Source organism: Oncorhynchus nerka, linkage group LG24 (genome assembly GCF_034236695.1).
Source record: "Oncorhynchus nerka isolate Pitt River linkage group LG24, Oner_Uvic_2.0, whole genome shotgun sequence".
NCBI lineage: Eukaryota > Metazoa > Chordata > Actinopteri > Salmoniformes > Salmonidae > Oncorhynchus > Oncorhynchus nerka.
In genome coordinates this window covers 42,350,831-42,367,519 of record NC_088419.1, presented here as the reverse complement: position 1 = coordinate 42,367,519, position 16,689 = coordinate 42,350,831, and the positions used below count along the sequence as shown (strand labels likewise).

The following is a 16,689-nucleotide window of genomic DNA, read 5'->3' as shown; positions in this document are numbered from 1 at the left end:
CCACTTTGACGTCATCGTATACACACTTCCCAAGCAGTTACAGCTCTGGGAACAGTCTGAACGTGTTCAGCGCGAAGCCTGCTTTCAATGGGGCTTCTCATTGTGAGAATCGCGCGCTCACGAGACTTTGAGCGTGCCGAAAGGTCTCGGTCACGCAAAAAAAAAGGGGACGCCTATGCGCGCTCTGCTCGGGTGCTCTCTTTTCCTCAGGATCGATTAAATGACGTGTGTGTTTCTGTTCGCCCTCACGATTTCTGTGCACCTTTATAACATGTTAAAGCTTAATTATGAACACAGTTTGACAAGTTTACTCGACATATAATATGTACTTTCCACGTTTTGGTGCGCATCCACTTGAAATTTGCCTACATTTTGACCGAAATGTGCCGTTTTTGAGAACCGAAAGACACAGACTTGAAAACTAAACGCTGATTTGGTAAGTATAATCCCTTCCAGGTCTTCTGATGGAAGAACAGCAAAGGTAAGGGAATATTTATGTGGTAATTTTGGGTTTCTGTCGACTCCAAGATAGAGGAGCGATAATGCTAATTCTGGAGCGCCGACTCCTAGTATAGCCTAGTGAACGCAACCTGTAACGTTAAAAATAAATGTAACACAGCGATTGCATTTAGAAGAAGTGTATCTTCCTATAGATATGTAAAACATGCATATTTAGTCAAAGTTTATGATGTGTATTCCTTGTTAGCTGACGTTATCTGCCGGAGCTATTTCATTTCTCCTGACATTGTAGTAGCATTTTTTGAACGATGCGTCATTGTAAACAGAGATTTATGGATATATATTGCAGATTATTGAAAAAAAATGAATGTACTGTGTAACATGTTATATTACTGTCATCTGATGAAGATTTCAAAAGGTTAGTGAAATGATTTTTCTTTTAATCCTGCGTTTGTTGATTGCATATTTTTTCCTACTTGGCTATGCTAATGAGGTATGTCTGCGGTGGTGGTTTGACATAAATATGTGCTATGTTTTCGCCATAAAACATTTTAGAAATCTGACTTGCTGGGTAGATAAACAACTTGTTTATCTTTCATTTGAGCTATTTTTCTTGTTAATGTGTGGAGGTTAAATATTTTTAGGAATATTTCTTGCATTCCATGCGCCACATTCCAGCTGAGGGGGTGGGGGGGCGTTCCCAAATGGGAACGTGTATCCCCAACATTGGGTCAAACGTTTCAGGTAGCCTTCCACAAACTTCCCACAATGAATTGGGTGAATTTTGGCCCATTCCTTGCTCGCACACGCTTTTTCAGTTCTGCCCACAAATTTTCTATAGGATTGAGGTCAGGGCTTTGTGATGGCCACTCCAATACCTCAACTTTGTTGTCCTTAAGCCATTTTGCCACAACTTTGGAAGTATGCTTGGGGTCATTGTCCATTTGGAAGACCCATTTGTGACCAAGCTTTAACTTCCTGACTAATGTCTTGAGATGTTGCTTCAATATATCCACAGACTTTTCCTTCCTCATGATGCCATCTATTTTGTGAAGTGCACTAGTCCTTCCTGCAGCAAAGCACCCCCACAACATGATGCTGCCACCCCCGTGCTTCACGGTTGGGATGGTGTGCTTGCAAGCCTCCCCCTTTTTCCTCCAAACATAACGATGGTCATTATGGCCAAAGAGCTCTATTTTTGTTTCATCAGACCAGAGGACATTTCTCCAAAAAGTACAATCTTTGTCCCCATGTGCAGTTGCCACCCATAGCCTGGCTTTTTTTATGGCGGTTTTGGAGCAGTGGCTTTTTCCTTGCTGAGCGGCCTTTCAGGTTATGTCGATATAGGACTCGTTTTACTGTGGCTATAGATACTTTTGTACCGGTTTCCTCCAGCATCTTCACAAGGTCCTTTGCTGTTGTTCTTAGATTGATTTGCACTTTTCGCAACAAAGTACGTTCATCTCTAGGAGACAGAACGCGTCTCCTTCCTGAGCGGTATGATGGCTGCGTGGTCCCATGGTGTTTATACTTGCGTACGACTGTTCGCACAGATAAACGTGGTATCTTCAGGCGTTTGGAAATTGCTCCCAAGGATGAACCAGACTTGTGGTGGTCTACAATTGAGGTCTTGGCTGATTTCTTTAGATTTTCCCATGATGTCAAGCAAAGAGGCACTAGGTTTGAAGGTAGGCCTTGAAATACGTCCACAGGTATACCTCCAATTGAATGATGATGATGTCAATTAGCCTATCAGAAGCTACTAAAGTCATGACATAATTTTCTGGAATTTTCCAAGCTTTTTAAAGGGACAGTCAACTTAGTGTATGTAAACTTCTGACCCACTGGAATTGTGATACAGTGAATTATAAGTGAAATAATCTGTCTGTAAACAATTGTTGGAAAAATGACTTGTGTCATGCACAAAGTAGATGTCCTAACAGACTTGCCAAAACTAGAGTTGGTTAACAAGAAATTTGTTTTAATGACTCCAACCTAAGTGTATATAAACGCCGACTGTATGTCTTTGCGGTCTCTCCGTTGAAAACACTTGATCCGTCTGGGGAGTAATTCGACAGAAAGTCTCTGGTTTGTCCACCAGAGATCAAAGTCTTTCGTAGTTGTAGCTCTGTTATTATGGATATGTCAGACGTACCAACAGCCGTTTGATAGGAAATTGTTCTTTAGAATGGATCTTTCAGATCCATTTCTCGGATGAGGGTAATAGACTAAAGTACTTAAACAGCTGCAGACTGAATGTTCCTGTGTAGTTTTCATCTTCTTCACTCGAGAAAGTTTCAGTGTCTAGCCATCCAGTACCTTTCAGCTTACGCTGTTGGTCTCGCTGGTCTCAGAGTGGTAACCATTTCAGTGTGGGGATACCTTCTCTGGTCTTTAGTTTTGTAGATTTCTTAACCCTTTTTGACATCCGGATCAAACCGCGTGCTTGGTCTCTAGAGATTTAATAGAAACGGATTCTCTGGAGTATTGAATCACGCGTTACCATCTGCCAGTTTGACAGACTGCCCAAATGCCTAGTACCATATGTAAAGTTTGGAGGAGGAGGAATAATTGTCTGGGGATGGTTTTCATGGTTCGGGCTAGACCCCTTCGATCCAGTGAAGGGAAATCTAAATGCTACAGCATACAATGACATTCTAGACGATTCTGTGTTTCCAACTTTGTGGAAACCGTTTGGGGAAGACCGTTTCCTGTTTCAGCATGACAATGCACAAAGTGAGGTCCATACAGTAATGGTTTGTCAAGATCGGTGTGGAAGAACTTGACTGGCCTGCACAGAGCCCTGACCTCAAACCCATCGAACACCTTTGGGATGAATTGAAACGCCAACTGTGAGCCAGGCCTAATGGCCCAACATCATTGCCTGACCTCACTCTTGAATGGAAGCAAGCTCTTGTGCCTGAATGGAAGCAAGTCTCTGCAGCAATGTTCCAACATCTAGTAGAAATCCTTCCCAGGAGAGTGGATGCTGTTATACCTTTCACTTACTTAGCCAACGCAGCTAATTTAGCCTACTCAACAACCTGACTCAAACAGAGAGGAATGGTATTTATGTTAGCCAGCTGGCTAAGGCTATCCAACACTTCATCTGTTCCAAGTCAAAGTAAGCTTTCGGTTTTATGAATGTATTGCCTGCTAAACTGGTTGCTGTACACTGTACTGTGTGATTGTACACAAGGTTTGGATTGTGGGTTTACTAATGTGTTAATTTTAGTTTGTTGACATAATGTTAATATGGTGACAACAATGTAGGCTGTGTAGCGGTTAGGGGTTATGGTATGAAGGTTTGGCTTGGAGAGGTTTTTGCGCCTGGTAACAGACACCTGTTGTGTTGTGCACTGAAGTCCACAAGCAAAGGGAAAATGTAAGAGGAGGAGAGCACGTAGATGATCGAAGGAATTATAGAACGAGTAAAGTGATGATGCTTTATGTGGCTGCTATGAAAGTGAACTGTGTGTGCAGGTGATCAGGGATTTATTCAGTCCACCGATTCTGTTACTAAACTGAAGAAAACGGAATGAAACAAGGAGGGATCTACCTGAATTTGTCCAATAAAAACTCATGTTTTAGTTGCAAAGCAGTTTGCAACTGTTTGGACTAATGATTACACCCCAGATGAGATAGATGCAGGCAAGAGTGTGCAAGGTGATATTGAAAGTGTCACTGTCTTTCACTTTGATTACCACAATTTGTCTCTAGACCCTGTGCACCTATATTACAAATGTTAATTTCTAGGCTAGGTTGTAGCAACCTCATTATGGGTATAAGGCAAATTTGAGTATCATGTAGTAGCATACACCTATCAAATCACCATCCCTAATCTCTAATGGCACTAACCACCACTGCTGTGAATGCACCCTGAGAAACCTGCATATTTTGATATCTATATAGCAGAGCTATTATACTGTAGCATAGTGTCGAAGCTGAAGAAAAGCTCTTTATGAATAAAATATTCACTATGAATACCACTATCTATACATAAAGGACAGAGGACAAGGCGACGCAATCACGTCACGTCTAGGAATGTTAGCGGCAGTTCTCATGGTATTGTATTCGTTATGATACAATCTTGTGTGTTCAACATGGGCCTCTGATCCTGGCTGTTTTATGTTTGTTGTTGTTGGCTCTATAAATCGGCTAATGTCTATTTGTGTGAACACAGAAACATGGTTTCATAAATGAGACGTCTCTCTGAATAAATAAACTAAATGGTTTCATCTCTCTCACAGGACACCAGTAGCTATTACTAGGTGTGTGTGTGTGTGTGTGTGTGTGCATCCAGGCATCAAGTGGCAGAGCTATGGATTTTGATGTCAATTCCTATTTGCACTGCTTTGACTTTTCCAATTCACACCCACTCCGAGCAACACCTCCATCCCACAATACATTATAAAGGCATCCATTGGTCCCCTGCAGAAGGCAACTGATTTGTTAAACTACCAAGACACAAGCACGCACATTTGTGTGTATATTAAGACGGTAATCAGAAATAGTCATCAGGCAGCCTGATTGTGTTTACCTCAACTAACTCAATGTTCTCACTCTTCAGGCCTAGCAGTAATTAAACAATCTCATAGGTTCCATGTGTGCACCACTCTCTGTGTGTGTTTTTGTCACCCTTTTGAACAACAAACAATAAATCTGGTTAGCCGACCTATGGGAGGCAGGACGGAGCTGGCCCTGGATCCCGCTAGGTTTGCCGTCTCCTGGGCGGGCACATGTACATACAACACAGTCCTCATACACAGATTTCTCACATAAATGCACAACTTTAAATCAGGTTACAGACCAGGTAACTAGGCCTTGGACCCCTAGACTTAGCGAGAATACATATTAGCAGGCTAGTTAAATCGGTTTTGTAACACTAGCCTTCGTGTTCTAATATTGTCGATGGTTCACCACTGTGAGACCGCAGGTCGTGGACAAACGTGCTCCTATCTGGGGGGTTGCAGGGATGATCTCGTCTGTCTTTAGTCTCTTTGTTACTCTCCACAAGATGGCTGTACACCGTCCTGGGACTCTAAGGACAGAGTGATCTGTCGTGTTTAACTGAGCAGGCTATGGGTTATTCTACTGTTTGGTCAAGCAGAGAGACTAATCTGGTCTTCTTTATTTTCCTATTTGATGAGAGAAACTGATGGCAGCTCGTGTTGGTGTCATTTACACTATTATTGTTTAGTATTCTGCGGAGAGAAAGGAGAAAGATGGTGGGAAAGAGGTGGATAGTTGTATATTCTGTATATGTATATTTCTTGACGTTTTTAAAAATTGTTTTAATTATGAGAGCTTGAGTGAGTAACCTTGGAGAGGGAGATCATTATTTGGTATCAGAAAGAGAAAGACTGACAGAGACTCAGGACATTCTCAGGGTTCATCTCCCTACAAGTCAAAGGTTACAGTGTACATGAGGTGGGATGACCCCTCCACAGATGACCAGGATGTCAGGGTGGTTGAGGTTGGGTTAGGGGTCACAGGTTACCTGAGGTGGGATGACCCCTCCACAGATGACCAGGATGTCAGGGCGGTTGAGGTTGGGTTAGGGGTCACAGGTTACCTGAGGTGGGATGACCCCTCCACAGATGACCAGGATGTCAGGGCGGTTGAGGTTGGGTTAGGGGTCACAGGTTACCTGAGGTGGGATGACCCTCCACAGATGACCAGGATGTCAGGGCGGTTGAGGTTGGGTTAGGGGTCACAGGTTACCTGAGGTGGGATGACCCCTCCACAGATGACCAGGATGTCAGGGCGGTTGAGGTTGGGTTAGGGGTCACAGGTTACCTGAGGTGGGATGACCCCTCCACAGATGACCAGGATGTCAGGGCGGTTGAGGTTGGGGTCACAGGTTACCTGAGGTGGGATGACCCCTCCACAGATGACCAGGATGTCAGGGCGGTTGAGGTTGGGTTAGGGGTCACAGGTTACCGGAGGTGGGATGACCCCTCCACAGATGACCAGGATGTCAGGGCGGTTGAGGTTGGGTTAGGGGTCACAGGTTACCTGAGGTGGGATGACCCCTCCACAGATGACCAGGATGTCAGGGCGGTTGAGGTTGGGTTAGGGGTCACAGGTTACCTGAGGTGGGATGACCCCTCCACAGATGACCAGGATGTCAGGGCGGTTGAGGTTGGGTTAGGGGGTCACAGGTTACCTGAGGTGGGATGACCCCTCCACAGATGACCAGGATGTCAGGGCGGTTGAGGTTGGGTTAGGGGTCACAGGTTACCTGAGGTGGGATGACCCCTCCACAGATGACCAGGATGTCAGGGCGGTTGAGGTTGGGTTAGGGGTCACAGGTTACCTGAGGTGGGATGACCCCTCCACAGATGACCAGGATGTCAGGGTGGTTGAGGTTGGGTTAGGGGTCACAGGTTACCTGAGGTGGGATGACCCCTCCACAGATGACCAGGATGTCAGGGCGGTTGAGGTTGCGAAGCTCCTTGATAAGCTCTGGGACCAGGGTCTTGTGTCCTGCGGCCAGCGTGCTGACCCCAACACAGTGGACGTCTGCATCTACCGCCTGCTGGGCCACCTCCAGGGGGGTCTATAGAGGAGGAAACAAAGTAGTATGAAAAAACAGTAGTCATCATCACGTTAGTAGTCGATCACTGCCAATGATGTGGAAAGTCTATATAGTGGTCCTCCTATACGATTACTTCTAAATCATGTGTTATATTTTAAGGCTGAGACTGCCCCAAGGCACGTTCAACAAGCAATATATTAGCGAACGGTCTTTTGTTAGATAACAGGAGCCAGGTGCGTGATAACTGTATCGAGCATGGGCGCATAGATATTCTACACAACTACAACGACTGACCGCTGAAGCGCCCAGGGGCTGGGACCAGCCTGTGCGCCAACAATCAATGATAGGCTGGGTGAGTTTAAACCACGCCCAGTCTCTACTCTGTGACAGGCCGGCTCGGAAGCAGGAACTACTTCTGTCAGAGTATATTATAATATTTTTGTCAGAAATAAGTCAGTTCTCTATTTGCTGCCCTGCGAAGTTTGACAGAGAGCCCGTATATACGAAAATTGCATTTACCACTTATTGCTTAGCTAATAAAAAGTACATAGTATACAATCGGTGCCTCAATGTCATATTTATCCTGATACCAGATCCGATTGACGCAACCCTTAACAGTAGCTAGTCATCTATCTATCATATAAAGAAGCACGAACGCACACCCAGCCGCCGAGTTAGTTGACCAACCAGACAGCTAGGTGGGTGGGGGGTGTACAGTCAACCAGCCAGACATAAGTCCTTTATAATCAACCAAATGTTATTTATGTAGGTTAAAGTATATTCTTTATGGCCCTTTTAGAGCAAATAATTCAAATGTAAAAATAGAATGTAGCCTACATTGTGAATAGTAAGCCTATAATGAACAATACACAATAGTATCGTTGCTAATTGCCTCTGGCTTACAGTAGTGAAGGACAAAACATTAAGGTGACAAAATCCAACCCACATTCCCATCAGGGGGCACTCCGAACACTGGGTCGCCTACATAAACCAGAAAGGTCAACCCAGGTTCCAGGTGCAAGCTGTGTGCGACAGCAACGTTTGTTTCATGCATGTCTACGCGGGCCATGCTGGTTCTGTGCATGATGCACGCATGTACAGAACCAGCAACCCTAAGGCTCACCTCGATGCCTACCCTTTGCCAGAGCAGTACCACCTCATGGGGGTAGTCTGCCTATCCCATAAGCCTGGATCTTATTGTCCCATTCAGGGACAATAGTCACCTATTGGACAAGCACAAAAGATTTAACCAGATCCACAGACGTCCTTTGGGCTGTTAAAGTGCCAATGGAGGAGACTCCAACCTCTGGAATGCTGCTGCTGGAGAAGAGGCTAGAAGCCATCGCCAGTGCCCTGTGTCCTCCACAACATGGTCCTCATCCATGAAGGCATCACAGAGGACCATGTTGTGGCACATAACATCGAGCGAGTCCCTGATCCTGCAGACAATAGAGTGGCCCCACGTAACCAGGCTGTCCAGAAGAGGGACAACATAATGCGCCTGCTCTAAAAAAAAAATGTAATACTTATTGTTGCACAATGGAGAAAATTGTTCTGGTGTCCATTTTTTAAGAAATAGCATTTTCAATGATTGAGACACATGACATAGAATAACTTTCTTTTTCCAGAAGGAACTTCAGTTTGCAGAGAGAACAAAAAGGACTAACAAGGAAAAGCTAAATATTTGTTTATTAGATTGCATACATAAATAACACAAAACATTCCAAAAATCTATTCCATTGACTATAACATTGAGAACCATAAAAAATAAAAAAAACTGATTTGATTTACTTAAATAATAATAACTGCTTATTCCAAAACTAATTTACTTCAATTACAATCACTGTTCATTCAAAAACGGATTTACTTCAATTAACAATCACTGCTCAGTAATACGCTGCAAATCAGCAGTGAACTCTTCAGAGAGAGAGTTCCTGTCTTGCTGAATCTGGACTAAATGTCTTTGCAGGCTGAGCATTTCTAACATTTTTGCATCCATGGCTGCGGTAAACCTTGTAGGTTCTCGTGGCAGTGTGTGGGTGTCAGTGTGAGGAGGGGGAAGGGTTGGGCGCTGTATGTGTTTGTGGCTGTGTGTGGGTGTCAGTGTGAGGGGGGGAAGGGTTGGGCACCGTATGTGTTCGTGGCTGTGTGTGGGTGGGTGGAGTTGAATGTGTGTCACTGTGAGGAGGTTGAGAGTTGGATGTGTGCAGCTTTTTTGTGGATATTGAATATTGAGGTCTACAGGTGTATGTGGGTGTGTGTGGGTGGAGGTGTTGTGGGTTATGTCAGTGTGGTAGTGAATGTTGTGGTCGGTTGGTGTTTGTGGGTGTGTGTGGGTGGAGATGTTGTGGTGTGGGTTATGTGAGTGTGGTAGTGAATGTTGTGGTAGGTTGGTGTTTGTGGGTGTGTGTGGGTGGAGATGTTGTGGTGTGGGCTATGTGAGTGTGGTAGTGAATGTTGTGGTCTGTTGGTGTTTGTGGGTCTGTGTGGGTGGAGATGTTGTGGTGTGGGCTATGTGAGTGTGGTAGTGAATGTTGTGGTCTGTTGGTGTTTGTGGGTGGACGTGTTGGGATGTGTGTCAGTGAATGAAGAAACAATGCGGACAGGAGTTACTGCTGATTGAGAGGATCAACCATGTTGCTGCTCTAAGGTTGTCAGTAAATAGCCGGCTACAAACTAGCTAGCTAAGTAGAATTAGCCTTGGGAGTAGCCTATTGTATAGCCTACTGTTTGCTCCCAATGCCAGCTTTCGGGCAGAGTCTGTATGCTCGGGGACACACACACCATCATGGAGAATCATCCCTTATCCATACAAGGAGGAAGTAGGCTATGCTAAGCTAGCTATACAGGCTATGCATCGATATACAGTGAGGGAGTAGCCATGTTTTCTTATCATGAGCAGAAGATGGTGCTTGTCACTGTGATTCTGGTGATTAGTTTAGTGCAGCATCAATATTGATAGTAGCCATCACTGTGTCGCGCAGCTCACGAGACCACGGCAAGGCACTCTATCAGTGATAGCTGACATTTTATGGGTCATCCCAGTCACATTAGTTCATGTGACTTGCGTCGGCAGTCACACCTTAAATATTGTACAAATTATTTTCGGACAATATTATTCTTTGGAACCCTATTCCCTTACACAGTTTAAGCTAGAAATGCATTCTCTTAATTTGAGACTGGTCTGGATTAGTGTACTAGTATCTCAACACTTTTACTGCTTTTCTGCTCTGAGCAAAATCAGAGTATCTGCTAGCTCATTAGTGCATACTGTAGCATGAGTCAGACTAGTATACGTTTGACGGTATCATTTCAGTCAACGTAGTTACATTTACTTCATGCTTATCTGCAGCAGTAGGTTCAAGTTCAAGCCATTTCTAATCATGCGTCATACATTTGACATAGGTAGTAGTCCGTGTCCGTCTATCTTCGTGTTCCAGTAGTATTATTATTCTAGTGACAGTTTACTGACTCTATTCTTAGTTTATCGTATGCTATTGTATTGTATGCTAATTGTAGTGATCGTGTCATTGTAGTCATCATCAGGGGTGAAAGTAGATGTAATGTTCTTCCAGGTATGGGTCCAATCATAGAATTCCATATAGAACCCCTATTAATTCAATAGGATCCCTGTGGGACTAATCATAAAGATTTGTCATTTAACTTTTAAAATGTATTACCTTTAATTGGGGCATAAACACAACCAGTTATGTTTTTATCTGATTGTCAAACAATCACTTCAAAGGGCTCCTTTACTAGACTACGCGTGCACATTCAACCTACTGTATTTCCAGCCTCTAAACTGTCTGTATGGTGAATGGAAAGAGACCTCTAACACAGATTTTTATTTTTTTTGAGTTCACTGCTGCGAACAAGTCTCGATGTCGGCCACTTATCTCTGCCTTGTCATTTTGGATTGTCGACTATACCACCCGTTTTCAAGTCCATTCGCACATTTTTCATGCCTCTGACATGCGGTAAATGATACATAATTGTGAAATAGCCTACAGTTTACATGTTTGTTTTAATTATTGTGACAGGCTCATGTTTTACCGGTACGGCGTACCCCCACTATTTATTTTGCCGGGACGCAGTACCAGACCGCCTTACTTTCACCCCTGGTCAGCGTGTATTAAGCTACTGAACCTAACCGTGCACATGCTCATACAAATGTGATAATCGGCAGCCGTGCCATATGCAATACCGTGTGTACATAACGAAGCAAAGAATATCAGCTCACACCTAAATGTGCTAGCAGTCACCATTGCATAAGAGTTGCAGCCTTAAACACACGATAGAAGTAGTATGTAAGACATGAAGATCACACATAATAATAATAGGAGCTAATACATGATGACTATAATGAAATGATCGCTACAATTAGCATTCAAATAACACTACAGCCTCAATGCACATGTATACTATTGCCTAACCTAAACCCTAACTTGAAATCGGAGGAAGAAAAGTTAGGGTTATCATCTTGGACCTTAGTGGGGAAGCTGAAGCTGTATAGCTGTGCGATGACCAAATCAGGGCTCGCTATAGTTTGATCCGTGTTGCCTAACCCTGTTGTTACCAGCGTTACCTAGCAGGCGGTGGGCTTGCTAAACAGTCACATAGCGATACGCTGTCGGCGATCAAGCGGCTATCGCCTCTAATGGGAACGTCTGTTAGAGAGTTTATTTCAGATATCAAGGCTTATTCTATTAATCTATGGGGTCTATTTCTCTCGTTATCAGGTCATTTATTATTTTCTCACGGCTTACCGGCATATACCGGCATAGACATAAACCTTCAGCTCAAGTAGACTATTTATTAGGTCTAGGTTTTAGATTATCATGTCACTCTCACTGCTGCTGAGCAGTATTAGTAGGTCATTAGGCTATTTAGATAGTTACGTAACCACCTGTACTAACGGGGGGAGGGGGGGGGGTTGTTAGTAATACCGTCTGTATGTTGATTTATGCCATGTGATGGTGTGTCATGGCTGAGCTGTGCCACTCTGCAGCAGTCTACTGTCTGATCTTCTCTCTGTACAATGTCTTCTGTTATATAACCACGTATATATATTTTCTATTCCAAATTTCAGTTAGGCAAATGCAGCCTTTCTTATCATGGCTCGATAGCAGGGATTCAATTAATATTGAGCGTCAGGACCCTTTGGCGTGCAGTCTGCTCAGGAATCCATCGGTCCCGCCTTCTTTCCGTGGACTACGGAGAAGCAACCAACATGAGTTGGTATCTCTCCTCACTCAGTAGCACAACTTTGAGTTCATGTTAAGGCAACAATGTTGAGGTTGCATTACACTTTCCAGAGGTGGTCCGTATGATGGCTTTAGGGGTTCTTCAGTCTGAATAAGCTACATGTTCCTTGCCTTTAATCTTGCATGATCTCTTACGTTCTGCTTGCACTATGGACACTCACATGTTAACTGTACTCTCATACACTCCAAGATGAAATAATTAGCATGGAACATCAGTCATCTAAACCAGAACAAATACTGCTTTGTCCTCTCTTTCATGTCATGCTGCCTGCATGCTGAGCTGCACACGGCAAACCTTTGTTCAACATTGATGCTGGCAACCAAGGACAAGTTACTGGAATTCATCACGGCTCTGATTCCTTCATCAGCGCTACGAGCTAGTTACGAGCTATGAGCCACCCAATTCCACTGCTACTGCTTCTCAATCGTTCCCAACTTCACCCTCAAGATCATGGATCGTGGAGCCTGCATGAGTTCCTGCAGTATTGCCATATGGCAGTATTGTAGTATGATCATAAAATCAGGTCAGTCCCGTAGTCCAGTTGACGGCTCATCTTGCCTCAGAGTGTACCCGGCGGTGCATCGTGTTAGAAATAGATATACTGCTGCATTAGCTCATGCTACACATAGTTAGTATTCACACATAGGCCTAGTAGACAATCACGTAATGGTAGAATTCCTTCACTTGTCTATTGAGAGCTCCTAACGGCGATGAATTTATCTGCCAGTGCCATGCCTCATTAAGTTTGCTAAGATGGCGTCAGCCGTGGCCAATAGCCTACTTGTTGCCGTCTTTGCTGGCTACTTGATATAAGTACATTGCATATTGCTACAGGTGGTTGGCTGGGTCATATTGCTTAGGGTTGCTTGTTACATAAGGAGATCATGTAGACCCACCAGATGATCACTCATTCCGTTTCAGCGAAAGCACCCAGCGGTGCGTCTCCAGGGCGTCTGGGTTCGTACTGCTTACAGTTGCTAGTTAGATAAGTAGAATATTCTCATATACCAAGATGACAGCTCATCTTGCCTCAAGTGAGGGTACCCGGCGGTGGGTCATACGAGAAATATAAGGCATACATTGCACAGCTCATGCTACAAGACTGTATACTATGGTTAATATTCACACATAGTATACAGTCTTGCACAGGTAAAATGACTTTAATAATATTTAAACAGTGCTTTCTGCCGTAGCTACACATAGTCATCTGTCGTATGGTTCTGCTGTTTTGGGGGACTGGTATAGCTTACTGCACTCCCTGCTTGTAGGTAATGTTATATATTATCGCTTTGCTTGAGCAGTGAGCTGCCCTGAAGGAGCACACCCTATATTGGTTAATTGACCACAAAGCAACATTTTGCAAGGGCCATCTCAGTCTCCAGACTTGAACCCCATTGAAAACCTGTGGTTTGAATTGAAGAGGGCAGTCCAGAAGAGCAGACAAAGGATATCAAGGATCTAGAAAGATTCTGTATGGAGGAATGGTTTGAAGATCCCTCCCAACGAGTTCTCTAATTTCCTAAAACATTTTAGAAAAAGGCTGTGTCATTATCCCCGCAATGAGAGGGTGCAACAGTATTTAAAACAGGGGTGCCAATAAATTTGAGCGCTGTCTTTGAAAAAAAGTATTACTTGTTTAACAAAATCTCTGTCTGAGCAATTGCATTAGTATAAAACAATATAATTCCCCAATGTTTTTGAGCATTCAATATAGCTCAGTATTTGTATTATTTATTTTGCAGTCTTTTTGGCTCATCTTTATCAAGGGTGCCAATAATTATGAACCTGACTGTATGTGAGACTGAATGTTCACTGAACACGGGAAACTGTTGAGCGTGAAAAACCCAGCAGTGTTGCAGCTCGAGACAAACCGGTGTGCCTGGCATCTACTACCACACCCCGTTCAACGGGACTCAAATCTTTCGCCTTGCCCGTTCACCCTCTGAATTGCACACATACACAATCCATGTCTCAATTGTCTCAAGGTTTAAAAAATCCTGCTTTAACCCATCTCCTCTCCTTATCAAGTGACATTAATAAGAGTGTTCACCTGGATTCACCTGGTCATGGAAAGTGTATGTTCTATAGGTTTTGAATCAATACAACGTCACAATTACGGTACAGTGTTCGAGTCGGCTGCTGGAGGGCAAGGAGACCCCCAGCTTCACTAAACCATAAACAACTATGTGCCGTTTTTATCATCTCATCAGCCCTTGAAGAGCAGAGTCAGAACTACATTTTTGTATGTATTATTCTACATGCTCTATCGTCAGAGTTATACAGCAAGTAATGGCATGCTTTTCATGATTAATAAACTTCAATTGATCATGTCATTTCAGAACCGTGAGGGTAGCCTATCCATTTGGCATGTAGCTAGCTAAGCAAACCACGTTTGCAGCTCACTTAACTGCTGTCAAACTCCACACAGTTGTCACTGACTAGTTGGATAGTCATTTCCCACTGAGCAAACAATTTAGGTACTTAGAGCATTCTTAGAATTATTATTGTTTTGAATCAGGTTTTGGCTTTGGCAGACCTCGTTTCTTTATTGACATGTCAATAAAACTCATGAATGTAACTACTTGGCAAATGTTATCTTCTACTTGTAGCCCTGGTTGTCCTGAAAATAAAATGGTTAAACACTTCAATGTGAGACTAAATATGAGGGCAGGGCAAGCAGATGAATGAAAGTAGTGCATTTCATGTTGTTTCCGATTCAGGGATTGGCTGGGACGTTTTAACAAGACTGGAGTGTCTAACTATCCTCACTAGGAGAATGATAAGGGAAGAGTGGTGAAACGTAGTGAACTGGCCGGTATGCAGCTTTGATGTTTGCCATGCCTGTGTAGGGAATGTTCCATAGGCTTTCCATAGGTCTAGAGTAGACCAGATGGACTCACACTCACAGACAAATTTCAGCGTTAATCGTTTAAAAGGACGATTGACCAAGATATGACCCACCTGCAGATTTATAGTAAGGGCTTTTTCCAAGTACGAATATGATGTGGTATGTCTGCATGCAGCATTAACAATTGCTGCATTAGAGTCCCATTGTTATCACACACGTTCCTTAGTGCAGTGATCATTGTGCTATGCCTGGCATAGCTTATGTGAATGACTGCCTTGACCTTTAAGAATTAGTTGAGGCGTGACTAAAACAACACGGAGGCAGGGATTGAACCCAACGCAAATGAACGACCTAAGCACAGAAATAGATTCATAGGCAATTTAAGGCAATTTCACAAAGGTTCGCAGAGATCCTATTCGCTGCTAACTGCTCGAAGAGAAATCACCTCGGTTGTTTATCTGCGTTTGTTTGAATCCATGCCTCACTTGATCTTCTCTCCCTGTCGTGGAGTCATTCTTTACTGTGAACACTTGGGAAATAAATACTCTATCATTTCTCTTCAAGTCCAGTAGCTAGCAACTAAGCTTACCTGGAAGAGCGGTCCAATGTCAACGTCAAATCCCAGGTCAGCGAATCCCGTAGCGATGACCTTTGCCCCCCTGTCATGGCCGTCCTGGCCCATCTTGGCCACCAGCAGACGAGGGTTCCTGCCCTCATGCTTCTTAAATTCCACCACCCTGGGAGAAGATTAATAAGTCATATCAATAGCTATTAATAATTAAGTGTTTATGGTACACAACCACCTTGGACACTCAATAGAGGACAGGGAAGGAGAGGTCATATTAGGGACTGTAGTGATGGCTGGGTAGTATTCATTAGACACCAAACAGAAGAAAATGAACTGAAACAAGGAAGGACTGCCGTAACTTGTCCAAAAATAAACATATTTTTGTTTTCCGTTGCTAAATGCTTTGGTATGGTGTGCTCTAATGAACACAACCTTTCTGTGTAGTGGAACGTCTAGCATAAAATGGCTCAGATGGGTGGATGCTACTGTACAAATGGGTGGTTGATGAGGTCAGTTACCTTTGCTTTGAATAATGCACTATATAAATGCAAATTATTGCATTGGTGTATTTGCCAGCAAAGAGCTTCGATTTTCTTCTTAAACTCCACAACCCTGTTCAGAAATGTGTAATATTATTAAAGTTCTTGAAAGGCTCTACACAAATTAAATGTATTGTAATTCCAGACACAACAACAGCAATAGTGACTTGATGGGGGAGAAAGTTGAAAACTCTGATCACAAACAATCACATAGGAGGTTCAATAAGGGCCTTCAAACATCTTCTCCGTGCATTGCTGAAGTGTGGAAGCATGCCAATCACTTTGGCTTCCCAAGGGGACAACCACCTAGCCTGGTTAAGCCAGACTGAATGCTGCGTCCCTTGAGAACAAACCTGATTTAGGCTCTGTCTATGAGAGTAAAAGCTTTGTCTATGAATCCTGCTGGAACTGAACTGTTCTGCAGATCGATCAGATCGAGTCAAGAGGTGGCAGTTATCTTACTGGGAAG

General features: G+C 43.6%; 1 protein-coding gene across 3 annotated transcripts in view; it reads right to left on the bottom strand.

Moving 5' to 3' along the window:
* The window catches only part of mmut (methylmalonyl CoA mutase), a 45,336-nt gene that overhangs the window by 2,856 nt on the left and 25,791 nt on the right, over window positions 1-16,689 (bottom strand). For 2 of the 3 annotated variants that reach the window (XM_065008907.1, XM_065008908.1), the window contains exons 11-12: window positions 15,703-15,850; window positions 6,819-7,021 (exon numbers count right to left, since the gene is read on the bottom strand). In XM_065008907.1, the coding sequence (XP_064864979.1) occupies window positions 6,836-7,021; window positions 15,703-15,850 (334 nt within the window). In that variant the 3' untranslated portion in view covers window positions 6,819-6,835. Of the gene's footprint in view, window positions 1-6,818; window positions 7,022-15,702; window positions 15,851-16,689 lie in introns of those variants that run through there. The other variant, XM_029631863.2, reaches the window with a different exon arrangement.